Below are 17,332 nucleotides of genomic sequence, written 5' to 3' on the forward strand. Positions count from 1 at the left end.
TATCTGCACCCTGCGGCGCGGCGGTTGGCATTTTTGTGCCTTGCGGTACGGTGGCCCATTTTTTGCTCCCCCTTTTTTTCGTGCCAGAGGCGGCACTCAGAGGCGCCTCCCTGTCCCCTCCCCCGAGGGCACCAGAATGCCGATGCTGCCTTGGCACTTTGTGATAAACAAGTGGGTTTTGGCTTGCGGTTTGGGCACTCGGTCTCTAAAAGTTTCGCCACCACTGACCGATACCATCTCAGACAGGTGAATGTCCAGTCTCTTCTTAAAAACCTCCAGTGATGGAGCACTCTTGATTTCTGGTGGCAAGCTGTTCCACTGGGCAGCTGAGAGAAAGGGGCGGCAGAAGCTGCATCCCCCGAAAGAAGTCTTCGCCGAGAAAATGGGCGCTGAGACGCCTCATTCTCTCGCTCAGCGGAGACTTCTTTCGCGAGATCCAGCCTCTGCCGTGCTGCACCGAGAGAACAGCAAGCCGCCCCATTCTCTCGGCAGAGCACTCCACCGCCCCATTCTCTCGGCGGCTTGCCACCCCGTTCTCTCATCTCAGCAGAGACGTCTTTCGGGGGATCCAGCCTCCAGCTGCTGCATTTCCCAGCCTCGGCTTATACTCGAGTCAATAACTTTTACCAGTTTTTTGGGGTAAAATTGGGGGTCTCGGCTTATACTCGAGTCGGCTTATACTCAAGTATATACGGTACTTATTAACAAAAAAGTGGTTCTGTGTACTAAATAAGCAAACCACTCAGAATACATTTTAATTTATTTTCTGTATTAAATAAATAAACCACTTAGAGTACCCTCTAATACTTTATTTTGCCTGCTGTACACTTTCTGTAAGTTAGACCATATGAGGTACCTTGATTCAAAAATTGTTGACCAATGATGCAAAGTTTAGCCCAGTTAAAAGTCACAACAATGATAATTTGGGTCTACAGATCTCTTATTGCAAAGAACTGTGCATGGTATCTGTGTTTGTTTCCTCACCTGCATATTATCAGCTTATGGTGAGATGCATGTTGTTGGATGCTGAGTGTGCATTGAATGTTGAACAGACATGAATTCACTGAAACATTTCCTGTGCCTTTGAGCATTCCTGTAATAACTGCTGAACCTGTACAAATGGTATTATAAAGATCACAGGCTGTAGCTGTCTAGGAAAAAGGAGCATATACAATACACTTAAACAAATGTCACAAAAAAACCAGTCCTGTGCGCCTATTACAGTTTCAACCACAGGATCATGGGGAAATTAAGTGCCGCCATGTGTTTGTTGGACCCGTGTCCCTCCTGGCTGGTTTATGCGGCCTGGGAGGTTACACGAGGCTGGCTCCTGGCAGTTATAAATGCTTCCTTGAGTGAGGGGTGCTTCCCTGCCGCCTTGAAGGAGGCGGTGGTGAGGCCCCTCCTCAAAAAACCTTCCTTGGATCCAGCTATTCTAAACAACTTTCGTCCTGTCTCCAACCTTCGCTTTCTTGCGAAGGTTGTTGAGAGCGTGGTGGCACGGCAGCTCCCTTTGGTCCTGGAGGAAACTGAGTATCTGCATCCATACCAATCGGGTTTCAGGCCCGGGTACAGCACAGAGACGGCATTGGTCGCACTGCTGGATGATCTCTGGCGGGCCCGAGACAGGGGTTATTCCTCTGTCCTGGTCCTTTTAGATCTCTCAGCAGCTTTTGATACCATCGACCATGGTATCTTGCTGCGACGTCTGGTGGGGTTGGGAGTGGGAGGCACCGTTCTGCGGTGGTTCTCCTCCTACCTCTCGGGCTATTCGCAGACGGTGTTGACAGGAGGGCAGAGGTCAGCCCCTAGGCCCCTTAGTTGTGGGGTGCCTCAGGGGTCGGTACTCTCACCTCTCCTGTTCAACATCTATACGAAGCCGCTGGGTGAGATCATCCGTGGTTTCGGGGTGAGGTATTATCAATATGCCGATGATACCCAGCTCTTTATCTCCACCCCGAACCAAGCCAGTGATGCCCTCGATGTGATGTCCCGTTGCCTGGAAGCGGTACGGATTTGGATGGGGAAGAACAGGCTCCAGCTCAACCCGGCCAAGACTGAGTGGCTTTACGTACCAGCATCTCATCTTGTCCAAGAGGTTCCATCTTTGGTTATGGGGGGAGAGGTGTTGCCTCCCGTTGATAGGGCACACAATTTAGGCGTCCTCCTGGATTCACGACTCAGTTTTGAAGATCATATTGGAGTCGTGGCCAGGAGGGCATTCGCCCAGGTTCGCCTGGTGCGCCAGTTGCGCCCCTATCTGGACCGAGATGCCCTACGTACGGTCACTCATGCACTCGTTACCTCTCGGATAGATTACTGCAATACTCTCTACATGGGGCTGCCCTTGAAGACCACCCGGAGGCTCCAGCTGGTGCAGAATGCGGCCGCGCGGGTAGTGATGGGAGCATCCCAATACTCCCATATTACACCCCTCCTGCGTGAGCTGCATTGGCTACCGTTTGTCTTCTGGGCGAGATTTAAGGTGCTGGTACCTACCTTTAAAGCCCTACATGGCTTAGGCCCGGGATATCTGCAGGACCGTCTGCTGCCGGGGACGACTTCCCATCGCCCAGTGCGCTCACACAGAGAGGGCCTCCTCAGGGTGCCGTCGGCCAGACAATGTCGGCTGGCGACCCCCAGGGGGAGGGCCTTCTCTGTGGGAGCGCCAGCCCTTTGGAATCAACTCCCCCTTGAGCTTCGGATGGCCCCAGACCTCCGGTCCTTTCGCCACGACCTCAAGACGTTCCTTTTCCATCAGGCTGACCTGGATTGATGATGGGTTTTTAAAAGTTTTAATTTTTAACTGTGTAATTAATATTTGGGGCTTTTATTTAATTTTTTTTCTTAACTTTTGTACTGTTGGTTTTTTATTGTTGTTAGCCGCCCTGAGTCCTCTGGGAGATAGGGCGGCATATAAGTCCCATAATAAATAAATAAAAATAAATAAATAAATTTATCAGTGACATTTCTCTCAAGACAAATTTCCCATCATTGCACTGATCAAAAGTTGTTGTTGTTGTTGTTAGCTGCGAAGTCGATATGACGCTGATCAAAAGTAGGTCCATAATTTCAAATATTATATTAAATCATAATGGCATGATTCATATCTTATACTTAGTCATAAACCATGATATACATGATATTCACACATGCTCAGAAAAACCAAACCAAACAGATCTTAATACATTATGTAAATAGAATCACTGCATTCTGTTCAGCTTAAGCAAATTGTGACCATCCTGTCTATAGCTTAAATTAGGTAAAGGTCTCCCCTGTCCAGTCAAGTCCGACTCTAGGGGGCAGTGCTGCTCTCTGTTTCCTAGCTGAGAGAGCCAGCATTGCCTAAGAATGTTTCTGTGGTCATGTGGCTGGCATGATTATATGCCAAGGTGCACAGAACTCTGTTCCCTTCTCACCAAAGCGGTACCTATTTATCTATTTGCATTTCCATGCTTTTGAACGGCTAGGTGGATAGGAACTGGACAAGAATGGGAACACACTCCCTCACGCGGTGCTTGGGTCTTAAACTGCCAACCTTATGGTTAACAAGCCCAATGTCTTAATCACTAGGCCTCTGTACCTCCTCTCCACAACTTAGAGTTCTTTTATTTTCAACTTGTCAAATTGTCATGCTATATGAAGCTTTGCCCTGAAAAGTCTGTTGAGCAGTACATGACATGGCTCCAAAAGAAGGAATAACAATGGGGAAGAGGGGAGCAAAGATTTGAAGAGAAAGTATGTGCTGCCTCACAGAGATCAGTGTAAATACAGGAAGGTTTATTACCATTAAATAGAAATTAGCATGTCTTGCTGCAGTACAACAGATCTCCTTTGTATTAACAGGTGTTAACGGCTGATGGTGGGAATTTCAAAATTGTTAGTTCTTTATCTGTAAAACTGACTTAAATAGAACAGTTCTTAACTAAAGCTCTCCTTCAAAAAATAGGAATAGGAAAAGCAGGTGTAATCTGTGGATATCTGACCAATCTTGTCACACAGTGTGCCAATTATTGTCTTACTTGGACTGAGAAGCACTGACAATGGACCTTCATTCCCCTGTCATCTTGCAACTGGACTACTGTAATTTATTTTACATGGGGCTTTGAAGACCACCTGGAAACCTTAGTTGCCCATAATGTGGAAGCTTCTATGCTTATTTAGCAGGCTTTGTAAGGTCATATAGCCAAACTGTTACGAAAGCGGCATGTTCACTATGTGTTGTACTGTAGAGTGCTGTTTCAAGGTGCTGATGAAACCTATAAAGCCTTGGATGGCTCTGAGCCTGGATATCTAGAAGACCACCTTTCTCAGGATTCCTGTTGAAGGTTCCCTCCTGTTGTGTGATTTGTTTCCTTTTTATTATTTTGTTATGCATTTTGATATATTACATTGTTTCTGTACACTAATATTTGTACAGTATTAATTAAAATAATATTCTGTTGTTTAGATCAGCAGCCCCCAAGTTTTATGGCTTGGCAGCCTGGCAGGTGGGGGGAGGGGAACTGGCCTGTAGAAGCAGTGGGCCAGTGTGGGCATGCGCATGCCCACTTCCAACTGTCCACGGCCCGGTTGTGGGCCACGGACCGAGAGTTGGGGACCCCTGGTTCAGATAACTTGGAGTATTTGATATAGAGAAAAGGAAAGTTATATTCTAACAGTTTTAATTAGCATATTATTGTTATTATTATTATTATTATTAATAGTAGTAGTAGTAGTAGTAGTAGTAGTAAAGTTGGAAGGGACCTTGGAGGTATCTAGTCCAACCCTTTGCTCAGATAGGAAACCCTCTACCATTTCAGACAAATGGCTGTTCAGTCTCTTCCTAAAAACTTCCAGTTTTTAAAAGCATAAAATTTGACTTTTCCTACAAAATTAAGTATAATGTTGAAAAGGAGAAACCTCTGCAAATTATTTCAAAATGGTTGTTATACCATGTAGGTTTTGGTCTGGAGATGATTACTTAGCATTGAAGGCATTTCTTACTGGTTTATTGTGCCCTCTAGTGTCCTTGAAATACTGTTTCTGAGTTTGCTTAATTTGTGCCTACTCATGAACATTTTTATGAGACAGAAAGTTACATTTTGTTTTACTTTAGGAAATGTCTGACAATATAAAATGGTAGTATTATTTACTCTGTGTTGCCCTTTGCAGGTAAAATGTAAAAATATATCGTATGACATTTTGATGCTCAATGGAAATTCAGCATTCAGCCTTTCAGTAAATGAATAAATAAATAAGAATTTTTGAGACCATATTTAATAACATCTGCTGCCGCTATAAATGTGGGGAAATGGTCTACTTCTTGTTATTTTATTAATTTAAAAACATTTCTAATAAAAATAAACTATAAATGGTCGAGTATGAACCACCTTATTTTGTTTTTATTACCTATACTGTATTACAGCAACCATATTTTTCAGGATATCATAACCAACCAATCAACCAGCAACATCTACTTCTTCTAACATTTCCTTTTCCCCAAATCACTTTAGATGCTGAGCTTCCTCTATGGGTCATCCCTTCTGATTTATCTTAAGAATTCAGCACTAGTATTGGAAAAAAGGTGGTGGGAGGATGTCACTTCTAGCTGTGACATCTGATAAAATGTCAAAATCTAGTCTACAAGATGATGCATCCAGAAACTGTTCTCTTTAATGATTTTGTGTTCTTTGTTCTCAGCCTGTCTATCCTCAAACTTTGCTGTAATAGAATGCATATTCTTTTCTTGATGGACAAGGCTGGGCAATTTCTCTTGTCCAGCTGGTTCCATTTTGCATCAGCTCTTGATTGAGACACAAAGGAGGCTTACAGTTGTGCCAGTTCTTCAGAAGGTTGTTCATGGTTCCTTGATCTACGATGCCCAGCAGTTGTTCTTTTTCTTCCTCTGACTCTAATGGTGCCTTCTCTGGAATGTGCATATGTGTGTGGCCCATGAAGGGATCTTTGTTTATGTTCTCAAAGAATTGCTGAACGCAAATCTTGGCAAAACTCTTAGCATGTTTTGTACATGTCTCTTCAAAGAGCTTCCGCTCAATGTCAATGTAGTGGGACCAATATTTGCTCTTCAAAAAGGCAGATTGAGTAAAGCAGGGACGTATGGCTCGGACAAGGAAAGCCAGCAGAGTTACTAGCAGCACAAAGACCCAGCCTGTTGCCTGCGAAGGGAAAGAAAGGTCATAATAATATACTAAGCTATTAAGGTGGGTAAGCTAGGGGCATTTGCTGATTTTACCCATAATTATAAACGTATTTTGTTTAGTTTCTATTTAAGTTCTTTCCTGTTTTACACCTAACTACTTCACAAAAATGTCCTGGCAACATCATTTTTCTTCTGAATCTCTGTGACATTATCTTCATCTTATCATCAGCCTATGAGTGCGGTAGTCTGAAGTTGTTTTTTGCTGTACTGGTATTGAAATAGGGTTTTTATTTTAAGTGGACAATATCCATGGCCGCTGGGAACTATATAAAATGTGTTACACTTTACCACCCATTAAGTTGGGGGTAAGTCAAGGGATCAGTATTGGGTAAGATCAAAACAATGCTAATTAGCCATTTTAGGCTGATGTAGGAACACACCTTCTCTCTAGTCCAAGCTCAGCCTATCTGCCCCTATTCTCATGTGATCTCTCAAAGAATTTGATATGACTATGCTATATTAGAAGTTTATTAGAATTGCACAATAAAGGTTCAATAGTCAGTACTGTCAGTACTTAAAGAATTTACCAGTTTTGTGCAAAGTGAAATAGTGATACACTGGAATGATGAGACCATAAACCTAATTGCCCAGAAAAATCTGGAATTTAGCCTAAAAGAAAACAAAGAAAGAGGAAACAAACCTGAAGTGCTACTTATGACTTTTCCCTTTGTGACTCTGATCTGATTATTTTTCCAATTTATTCAGTTTCGGTTAAAACAGAACAGACTATAGGAAGAGAAGCATAGGAGAGCTGACAGGCAGAATTGTATAGCCAGAACTACCCCATTCCTCTGGCCGATGGAATAATGTGCAAACCAAACCAATATATGGCTTTGTAATGACAAATCTGATTGCTTTTGAATTCTAGATACCTTAGGTTGGTATGTATATGAAGGGAACAGCAAGAAATTACACTGGAAGCCAGGTTCATATTTCATGGTGACTGCATGTACAAAACAGCATCTCTATATAGTTGACTGTAGAATTGGAGAGATTCCTACTAAGACAAGACTTTCTTTAGGGTAGGGTGAAGTGGAATGATTGTAGGGTGAAATGGGTTGGGGTGAGGTAAGAGGAAGGCAGCAAATCTTCTATGTGTTCCCTTGGTGATAACAGAATGGAGTTTTCCCCCCCCTAATTCTATAAAGATCTGCTGCAAAATACATTCAAATCACATGAGCACACAATATTCATTGTTTGGGAAAAGCAATGATTTATTTGATTAGCATGCAACATAAGAAGGATTAGGACCTTTAGTGCCAGATTTCAAAAGTTGAAAATGTCCTTATGGGTTGACTACCTGGAAGGAATTTACATCTTATAAAAGATGCAGGAAATGAGTGTTGACAACAAACAACAGAATATGATTGTGCTGATTATAAGCTAGAATCATGGATTATATTAAACTACTTTTGCATGGCAAATGAAATATGGAATGGGGAAGGGTAATCTGGCTTGATCCTATAGAAACTGAAGGCCAACACAGTATGAAGGCACAGATTGGGAAAAGCTATTCTACACGAGCTAACTTGAACCAATTCCTATTTTCATTATTGTTTGCTTACCTGTGAAATGCAGCGTAGATACCTGGTTGCCACTTCTCTGGCAATCAGTTCTTGGCCACTATAAATGTCATCACAGGGAATCTGGGCTAAAATCTTCCTGATCTCCTTCTCAGGAAGAGGTCTATAACTGCTGTTTCCAAGTTTGTGCATGGGAACAGAGGTACTGAAGGCACATATAAAACATTCCCCGTGCAACAGTGTGACTGAAATCCAAATTACAGGAGCAATTATAGCCCGCTGAGCCATGGAGCAGAACATGTAACGCAAAACAGCTGGGTCTTTCTGTCGTTTCCCTATGGGCCTTTTCCATTCTTCAGCCAACATTGAAACATTGTTATTCATCACAAAACCAAACAGGAACAAGACTAAGGGAGGCACAAACAGGATACCCATCCCATAGGCCAGATTGTAACTAGGTAGACATGGGCACTTGAAATCAAAAGCCACGTAGATCTGTGCACTCAGGAGAGCCATAATGCCACATATGCCATTCATAAATGATTCCTGGTTGGACTGGAGGAACTGGAATATCATTCGAAATTTATCCATCTTCTTTGTTGCTTTATGAACAGTCTTGTAGAAATATCAGTGGTGCCCCTTGGTTTTCCAGAAGTTACAAAGAAAATGTCAATAATCATCCAACATTCTGCTTCTCCAGCAATTTTTTCATTATTCAGAAAACATGCCTCTCCAGTTGTCTATTGCTGTCTACAAAAAGTTACTTTACCTTTCACCTCTGTTCCTCCCAGGACTTGGAGTGTGCTGCAATACCAGTTCTGAACCATCACTTCTGAACCGTTTTAGATAAGTCTTGTCTTAATGCAAGGAAGGTTTCTTCTATGTTTCTCTCCCTCCCTGTCTTTTTAGTAGCCTGGTTTCCTGATGGTGTTTCTTTCTGGGGAAAGCAGATATTTTGACTCTGTTTCAAACACTTTTCATTTGTAACAGGAAAGGTATATCTCTGATTTTGGTGAAGCTGTTTGCAAGAATGGCTCCTCCCACAGCCCATACAAAAACAAGATGCCCCACCTGCAAAAAGAAAGAAGAGAGCCTATGCAAAATGATAGGTAGGATGGATTCCATTCTGCATAAAAGGATTCCTAGGCAACAGAAATATTCTTTAGTGGCTTTTTCTCTTCTGCTAGTATTGTTTTGAAATTAAGAAATCAACCTCTGCCTGGCAGAGGAACGGGGTAGGTTGGGATTTATGCCTCAGGAAAAAAAAGGAGAAATCGTACATTGTTATTATTATTTTTTTCTAAAAATAGCTGTCAATAAATAATTTTCAGTATTTATTCAGTGGAAACCAAAACAACAACAACAAAACAAACCCAGCCACCTCAAACAAAGCCAAATAGCATGCATGTAGCTCTGAAGTGCCTGGAACCCCTCTACTGCAGAGCTTCCCAGGGCCAGGATTACCCTTAGGGAAAACTAGGGTTCTGTATTGGGCTTAGGGAATCACAGAGCTATGTGCCATTCAGCTGTCCCTACAGCCACTGAGATAGTTTGCTGGTTTCTCTTTGTGCCTTTTCTCACTGCTGAAGTAAAGTATAATCTGCCAGTCCTTGAGCTGGTTAAGAATTGTAGCAGCATAACCTTGGAGGCGGTGGCTCAGTGGGTTAGGATGCTGAGCTTGTCGATCAGAAGGTCGGCAGTTTGGCGGGTCGAATCCCGAGTGCCAAGTAGCAGAGTGAGTGCCTGTTACTTGTCCCAGCTTCTGCCAACCTAGCAGTTCGAAAGCACGTAAAAATGCAAGTAGAAAAATAGGGACCACTCCAGTGGGAAGGTAACAGCGTTCCGTGTGCCTTTGGCATCTAGTCATGCCGGCCACATGACCATGGAGACGTCCTCGGACAAGCGCTGGCTGTTCGGCTTTGAAACGGAGATGAGCACCGGCCCCTAGAGTCGGAAACGACTAGCACACATGTGCAGGGGAACCTTTACCTTTACCTTTAACCTTGGCTACTGCTGCTGCTTCTATAGTCACTCTCTCAATGATGGTGTCCATAGCATAGAATCATAGCTAGAAGAGATCTTGGATGTCTTCTGCTACTGTGTACATGGCATATTGAGAAAGGTATTAGTCTGTTCCATCCTTTCCCTTGCTTTTCCTCCAAATGCTGTAGCCACCAATCACTTCCCTTAATGTGGGAGGTAGAGGAGACTTAGAGTAAAGATGAATTCTCACACATGATGGCATCACATACAAATAGAACTTCAATAGGACTAACAATTCAAAGAAATAGCTCAATATATAATACATTAACAAATATCAGGAACCTAATTTATGTTTAGCTCCATGATTTTCTTCTGAAACTCCAGTCCTTCTCCAGGTCAGGGTGCATTTCTTACCTGATAGGAACCAGGTTAGGAAACTAGACACCCTGTCATTATGGAAGAACAGAGACAAAATAAGTCCCCTTCCCTTTAAAAGTTTATTTGATAGAAAGGGAAACCTTCCAGCTCCTGTTTGTTTGCCCAGAGTTCAGGTTTCCTAGTATCTGTTCTCAGTTTAGAACAGTGGTCTTCAAACTTGGCCCTTTTATGACTTGTGGACTTCAACTCCCAGAATTCCTCAGCCAGTGTGCACAAGTCATAAAAGGGCCACGTTTGAAGACCCCTGGTTTAGAGTGAAAGATTGAAACAGTTTTCCACATTTCAGCCTCTTGGAATGCTACTACCGAAGCATATTCAGAGGAACGATTTGGTAAGTCTAACAATAACAGTGTCACTATCAGAAACCAGTCTCAACTTAGTATATTTCCATTTTTTATTATTCTGTGATGTCTATAAGAATTTAAAAATACCCTTTCAGGGAAATCAGTATGCAAATACAACTGATCTCCATGCAGCATGTTCATCCTCAGCTTACTTTAGGAAACAGCTAATTTGATTAAAGCTCTTAGTAAAAGTAGAAGCAGGTTCATAATCTTTGTATTCACTATGTGAATGTAATTAAATTAGAACAATCCCAAGATATATTGAGCTGAATAGATTGGGATAGCGTAATTAAAAATGCTTTCATTCATTGTTGTCTTACTAAGAAGATTCGATGAACCTGGTCGTGAGAGAAAATGTATGTTTGATTCAGGCCCTTTAAAGCAATTTTTAAGAATATTTATAGCCTGATTTTAATTCTGAATATTTATGTATTAAATGATGGGAGAATATGTACCCTAGTTGGCAACAAGATGAATAATGCAAAATATGTTCTGACAATGGTCAAAAAGTAAATTCAGGCATCCCTATTTTAGCTAAATTTGCACATTATGCAAAACTGTTATTGGTTTAGTTGTGCTTTACTGAGTAAAGTTAAATGTCACAGTAAATCACAACCTGAATAGTTGTCAAGAGCTGATGGATATAGACATTTCTATCCTTTGCCCTTACTAATTAAAGTCAAGAATAATATAGCTACATATCTAGGTTCTAAAAATCCTGACTACTAGTAGATGGCTGCAAAACTGTATGGAAAACCTTCACCTGCCAAGTGACAATTGTTCAAGGTGCAATGCATCAACCTGCGAATCAATGAGAATCATCTTACATCTCCATTTCAAGGGCCATTGGGCCAGTGGTGTCTAAAGACATTTCCATGGTCACGTGGCCAGCATGATGTCAAGGAGCACTGTTACTTTCCCACTGAAGTGGTACCTATTTAACTACTTGCATTTGCATGCTTGCATTTGCTGCTAGGTTGGCAGGAGCTAGGGCAAGGATAAGAGGTCACCCCTGCCTCAGGACATTTGGGTAACGAACCTGGGCTGTTGGTTTTCCAGCTGACTGCTAAGCCATTGTGCCGCCCTTAACAACCAGGATGGAGACTTTTAAAGGAAACTAACTTTGCAAACCTCACTTTCTAATCACTTTGGGAAAATTGCTCATTAACTATTTCTAAGCTATTAGAGACCTTCAGAATTAAAATTTAGATAGATAGACAGACAGACAATGTTACTTTTGACTATCATTTTTATAGATTTTCTGTTGACCCCAGAACTGAGAAAGTGATGTTTTATGGATTTGTTTATAGATAAGAGATGGTATATAGAATGGATAAATGTTTGTACCTCTAGAGATGGTGAAGAGCTACTAAATTTGTTTATATTTGTGATGAACATTGGAAGCCTCTTCTTTATATATATTTCTCTTTCTTTAGTATTCTTAATTTTCTTTCTTTTTCCTTATACTTTTTTACTTTTTTTTCTCTATTCTGTTCTTTTAGGTTTGGTTTGTATTGAATCTCATTATCATAAAAATTCTCAATAAAAACAAACTTGGGGATGTTGAGGCTGGAATAGGAATCTTTTTGACTTTTGATCATACGTAATGAGACAATTGCTTATACCATTTTCAAAGTTGTCATGCACACAAATACACAAGGAGGTTTATCTCTTCTCAGACATGCATTCTTTCCTTGTAACCTTCTTCCTCTAGTTTCTGATATCAGTGCCTCGCCTATCTTATGGCTTACTGATATTAAGAATCCAGCATGTCTTTCTTGTTCCAGTGAATTTTACTGGGGTGCATAAATAAATAAAAAGGTGAATTTGTAAACTGTACAGTGATACTTTGATACACATTGTCAATTGGTTCCTGGAGGAGCAATGTGTGCCAAACAAATTTTCCCCACAAGGAATAATGTAGTGAGTCACAAGGCAGCTGACAGTGACAAGTTCTAGCTTGTGGGTTGAGTACCAAACAAACAATAAGTACTGGGACAACATTTTTGTGTCAAAATTCGTTGAGTACCAAATTCAATGAGTTTCAAAGCAGTTGAGTATCAAGGTATCACTACACTTGGTTCAGACCTTAAAAATGTAAAGCAATAGAAGCTCTTTTTCAAACAGTACCCTTTAGTGAAGCAGAATAGCTCATGACAGACTTGAGTAACACAAAATATGCAGTCTTTACAACAGAAAATGCTAGATGTTTATTTATTTATTGGCTGCCAAGCAACATGGAAATAGGCTGGCAATTAGACCTGTACCCTCATAATTTCTGCATTGACATTGAATTAATTATGGACAAAATCAGTTCTAGCCAGAAGGATATGTCTTTCCTGGGAGAAATATTACATCCTATTTCTTCTCCTTTCTGTTCCAAGGTTGGAAAAACAGTCTTTTATTTTTAACAGTATTAGTCAAAGAGCACCTATTATGAGCAGTCTGCCATGCCAAATGGCTTATTATCTAAAACAGACTCAGAAAACAATGGTGACATAGATAAACAGAGGAAGTAGATACATAAACTAGTTCAGCAAAGATACAGCACTTTAGTAATAATCAAATAACAAAAATTACAAGTTAAAGATAATTAAGCAAGTTATTACAAAGCAATGTTCTATTAAAAGCATAAAACCACCTTGCAATTTAGCAGCCTCTCTCTATCAGTTATTATAAGGTCCCAGGTTGCCCACTTCAGGTAAAGATATGCATGGTTCTCTTACCTTTCACTCTAGTTTAAATGAGAATTTATTCTTTAAAATAAAAGATAAACAAAATTGATATATAGACATTCCTGTATAGCAATAGCAGTAGCACTTATATATTGCTTCATAGTGCTTTACAGCCCTCTCTAAGCGGTATACAGAGTCAGCATACTGTCCCCAACAATCTGGGTCCTCATTTTACTGACCTCGGAAGGATGGAAGGCTGAATCTACCTCGAGCCGGTGAGTATCCAACCCCTGGCAGTCAGCAGAATTAGCCTGGAATATTGCATGCTAATCATTGTACCACCATGGCTTATCTCAAAAATTTCTTTTTTATTGCATACTTTCATTATTCACTAACAATTACAGTTGTTTTTCTAATAATACAATTTGCTTGCTTTGTCTTTTTGTCTGTTGGATAAGACTGTCAATTGAAACAAACAAACAAACAGATTCTGTCCTATGCCTTTATGAGCAATTCTATCACATTACTACAACTCTACCACACTTGCTTGCTTTAAGAGTCTTTTAATTCTGGTTGATGAACATTTAGCCAATTATAATTCACCACGGTTGGCTTCCTGCATTGCACTAAGCCATTTGATTTTGTCCATTATTGGATTATTGCTTAAGATGGTGGATAAACCCAGATAGTTGGGACTGCAATATACCATGATTTTAAAAATTGTGTGTAAGCCAGTCTGAACCATTTTGTGTTCTGTCTGATGATCTATGCCCAATGTAGAAACAAAAGTGATAAAACTTGATAAAAAACTCAATTCTTTAAATAATTCCAGTTGCTGTTCAGAAAAGTTCAGTTGCTTAGTCTTGCAGATCAAGGCAGTAGACCCCTGTTGCTGTGGGGAGCCATGTGACATGGTAATTGTCTAAGTGTTTCAACTTTCTTTTAAACATCTGCTTTCTTGGCTGAGGATGGCACCTGTTAATTGCCCAAAGCAAAGATATCATCTCTTTGCCCTTAGGCTTGGCTCAAATCCAGTGGAGGTTTCCTGTTGTACCAGCACAGAAGAAATTTGCTCATTTGCTCCTGGCTAGTGATGCCACTCAAACAAATATTTTCCTTTGCTTTTGCTCCCTTTTCTTCCGAGTAGGCATTAAACCGTCTGAGTTTGATTTCTGTCTGCATGCTCTCAAAGAAATGGAGGATACACTTGTGTGCAAAGTCCCGTGTTTGTTCACAACAGGTCTCTTCAAATATTTTTTGTTCAAGATCAATGTAATTGCTCCAGTAGCGGGTTTGCAAAAAGGCAGCATGATTGAAGCAGGGCTTGAGAGAATGAGCAAGGAAAGCCAACACGATGAGGATTAAAAGAAGACTCCAACCAAAAGCCTGGAAACAAATGACAAATGGATCAAGAGCTTTGGATTTACAGCAAGAAGGTGAAAACCAACCCTAGATTGGCTCTACATCCTTATGCAACTTCAAGTCTCACATCAGTTTTCAGGGCCAATAAATCTGTACCATAATAACATAATGTTTATATCAATCTTGAGGAGAAATCACTTTTTTGCCAGGAAGAAATCCTGGCCAAAAAAACAAAAAAGGAGGTGCAGAGCAGAAGTGAGGTGATACCGGTATAAGTATAAAACACCTTTGCAATGAGTTTACAACTATTAGAATATCCAGGTTTCCAGTGGGAAAATCTGGGAGTTGTAATTCCAGCATGTTTGGAAAATCTGGTGCAGTGAATGGAGACAATTAGATTTGACTCTTTTGAAAACTTAATTTTAGATATATATTTTACTTATAAACTAGAGTAAATAACTTATTCCAAGGTATTTTTATACAGGTTTTTTTTAATCCCCATTTGGCAGGAAGGCTAGGAATGACAGGATCTGTGGTCCAATGCATTTATTGGGTGCTGGATTGGAAGAGTATTCCTCACAGGACCAAATGCCAATAGATGCTCATTACTTACTTGTGAACAGCATTTGAGATACCTGGACACTGCCTTGCGGGAAGTGTTATTCCTCATCAACTCATCATGTTTGCATGGGATTTTGGCAAGAAAGTGTTGTAAGGCATCATAGGTGGTGATGTTGGCAGCTAAATCTGGAAATTTCTCAGGATCAATGGAATTGCTGAAGGCACAGACAAAACATTTCCCATCAAGGAGGGTGACTAGGATCCAAACAGTGGGTGCTATCATAGCCCGTTGCATAACAGAAGAACACATGTACCTGTGCATTGGGCAGACAGGAAGAGATCTGTCTGTTATATCACAAACTGAAGAGAACATAGGAGCCTTTACAAGAAAAGTGATAGAATCAGAGGGTTTGAATGTATTAATTTATGCCATTAGTTTTATTCTGCGTAAATCTATTTTGCTATGTATTTTTCTGTACAATGCTTCTATAAAGATCAAATTATCTTTGTGGGAACATGTAACAGAAATAAACAAGAAGGCATACAGAGACCAAACAAAAAACCCCCAACCAAATAGAAATGATATTATACAATATTCTATTTATTTGACATATTTTAGAGAAGAATTTCCAGAAGAATGATAAAATAATGTTCTCCCCAAATATTATTTTTCATACACACACACACACACACACACACACACACATAAACATTACATTAAAGTGCCAGAAAAACCACGGCAGAGAAAGCAAATGCTAAGTAAGTTGTATTATCTAAGTACTTTGTATTTTTAAATAAACACATTATTTAAGTAATTGGATTTTTGCAATAAAAATCATTGGAATCTCCCACCTGATAATGGACGGATTCTTCTTTCTGTCTCCAGTGGGTCTCCTCCACTCCTCAAGCATTACAACAAATTGCCTGTTGACAATTAGCCCACAAAGAAAAAGTGCTACTGGTGGGATAAACATTATTCCCAAGCCATAGGCCATGTTGTATTTAAAAAGGCAAGGGCAATTGAAATCAAAGATGGTATAAATCTTCACACTTGCCAATGCTAGTAGCCCACAGATCCCATTTGTCACTGATTCTGAATTAGACTGGAAGTACTGGAAGACCATCTGGAATCGATCCATGCTGTTAAGAAAAAAATCCTGAGGGTTTTTTCCCCCTGAAGAAGGGCTGAAATAGTGTCAAAGGATTTCAGCACTGGCAAGTTCCGTTTTCCTGGCAGTCCTCTTCAGCCCTGGTTAGGAAAGCTCTACAAGCTCTTAAGTCAGGAGGAGAATGGATAGGAAAAACACAACAAAGTAGCCGGATTTTCACAGATGGCCTTTTTGGCCGTCCTGAAATCTCATTCTCATTAATATGACATTTTGTTGTGCCATTCTTGCCTTGCCTTCTTAATCAGTCCTGATCAGCAAAGTTGTTTATCTCTGTGTTGTTGGATTATTAAAAAAGGCTTCTCTTCACTGCCTCCATTTAAAGAAAAGGGAGAAAATTACAGAATTCTTCTGTATACCAACCAGCTGCACCTGCAGTACAATGCAGGATTTCCTACCAGTTGCAGGATCTGTAGCTGGTGCACTGTAAAGAATTTGGAAATGATCAGAGCTCTTCCTTATTTCCCTTTTCCCAATGATCCCTGTGCATAATGAAGAAGCAGAATAATCAAATGAGAGAGTTTGTTTACAAGTCTCCTCCCTGTTCTTTTCAAAGAAGCTGCTGGAGGATTTTTGTAGCATTACTACTACAGCTGCACCCCTGGCAAAAGCTATAATTTCCTCCTGCTCTCCCCATTTCACTTTTTAAAAACTGAGTAGCCAGATTTTCTTGTTTCATCGTAGAAATAAACCCATAAAGCAATGCCATGGATTGAAGGATTGGGGCATATTGGACAGCTGTATGGAAGTGCTTTTCAACTGAATAAAACAGAATACAGGGAAAACTAAATACAATATTCCCATCATGAATGGGAATTCTGTGCTCCTTCAGTGTTGCTGGACTGCTTTTCTAACATCCATTGTAACCAGTCTATACCAGTTGAGACTGGGGAGAATTACACATCGTAATATCTAGAGCAGACATGTCAAACACAAGGCCCGGGGGCCGGATCCGGCCTGCGAAGTGGTTTCATGTGGCCCGCGAAGCCATCCTGGAAACAGTGAGGGAACGGCCCCCACTGCCTTGGCCCTGGCCCAGAGACCCTCCTCCTGCCGGAGACCCTCAGATCTGTCCCAC

At 40.8% G+C, this 17,332-nt stretch overlaps 2 protein-coding genes across 2 annotated transcripts; both read right to left on the bottom strand.

Moving 5' to 3' along the window:
- Positions 1–5,682: 5,682 nt before the first annotated feature.
- On the bottom strand, positions 5,683–8,316 carry CALHM1 (calcium homeostasis modulator 1; the record flags this gene model as incomplete). Its single annotated transcript, XM_081328740.1, has 2 exons — positions 5,683–6,158; positions 7,768–8,316. 2 exons carry the CDS (start codon positions 8,314–8,316, stop codon positions 5,694–5,696), a joined length of 1,014 nt encoding a protein of 337 aa, XP_081184866.1. The 3' UTR covers positions 5,683–5,693.
- Positions 8,317–14,147: 5,831 nt separating this feature from the next.
- On the bottom strand, positions 14,148–16,227 carry CALHM3 (calcium homeostasis modulator 3; the record flags this gene model as incomplete). Its single annotated transcript, XM_081328262.1, has 3 exons — positions 14,148–14,551; positions 15,141–15,402; positions 15,941–16,227. The coding sequence occupies 3 exons, from the start codon at positions 16,225–16,227 to the stop codon at positions 14,180–14,182; spliced, it is 921 nt and encodes a 306-aa protein (XP_081184388.1). The 3' UTR covers positions 14,148–14,179.
- Positions 16,228–17,332: the final 1,105 nt, after the last annotated feature.

This window comes from Vipera berus (genome assembly GCF_964194415.1).
Source record: "Vipera berus genome assembly, chromosome: 5".
Taxonomy (NCBI): Eukaryota; Metazoa; Chordata; class Lepidosauria; order Squamata; family Viperidae; genus Vipera; species Vipera berus.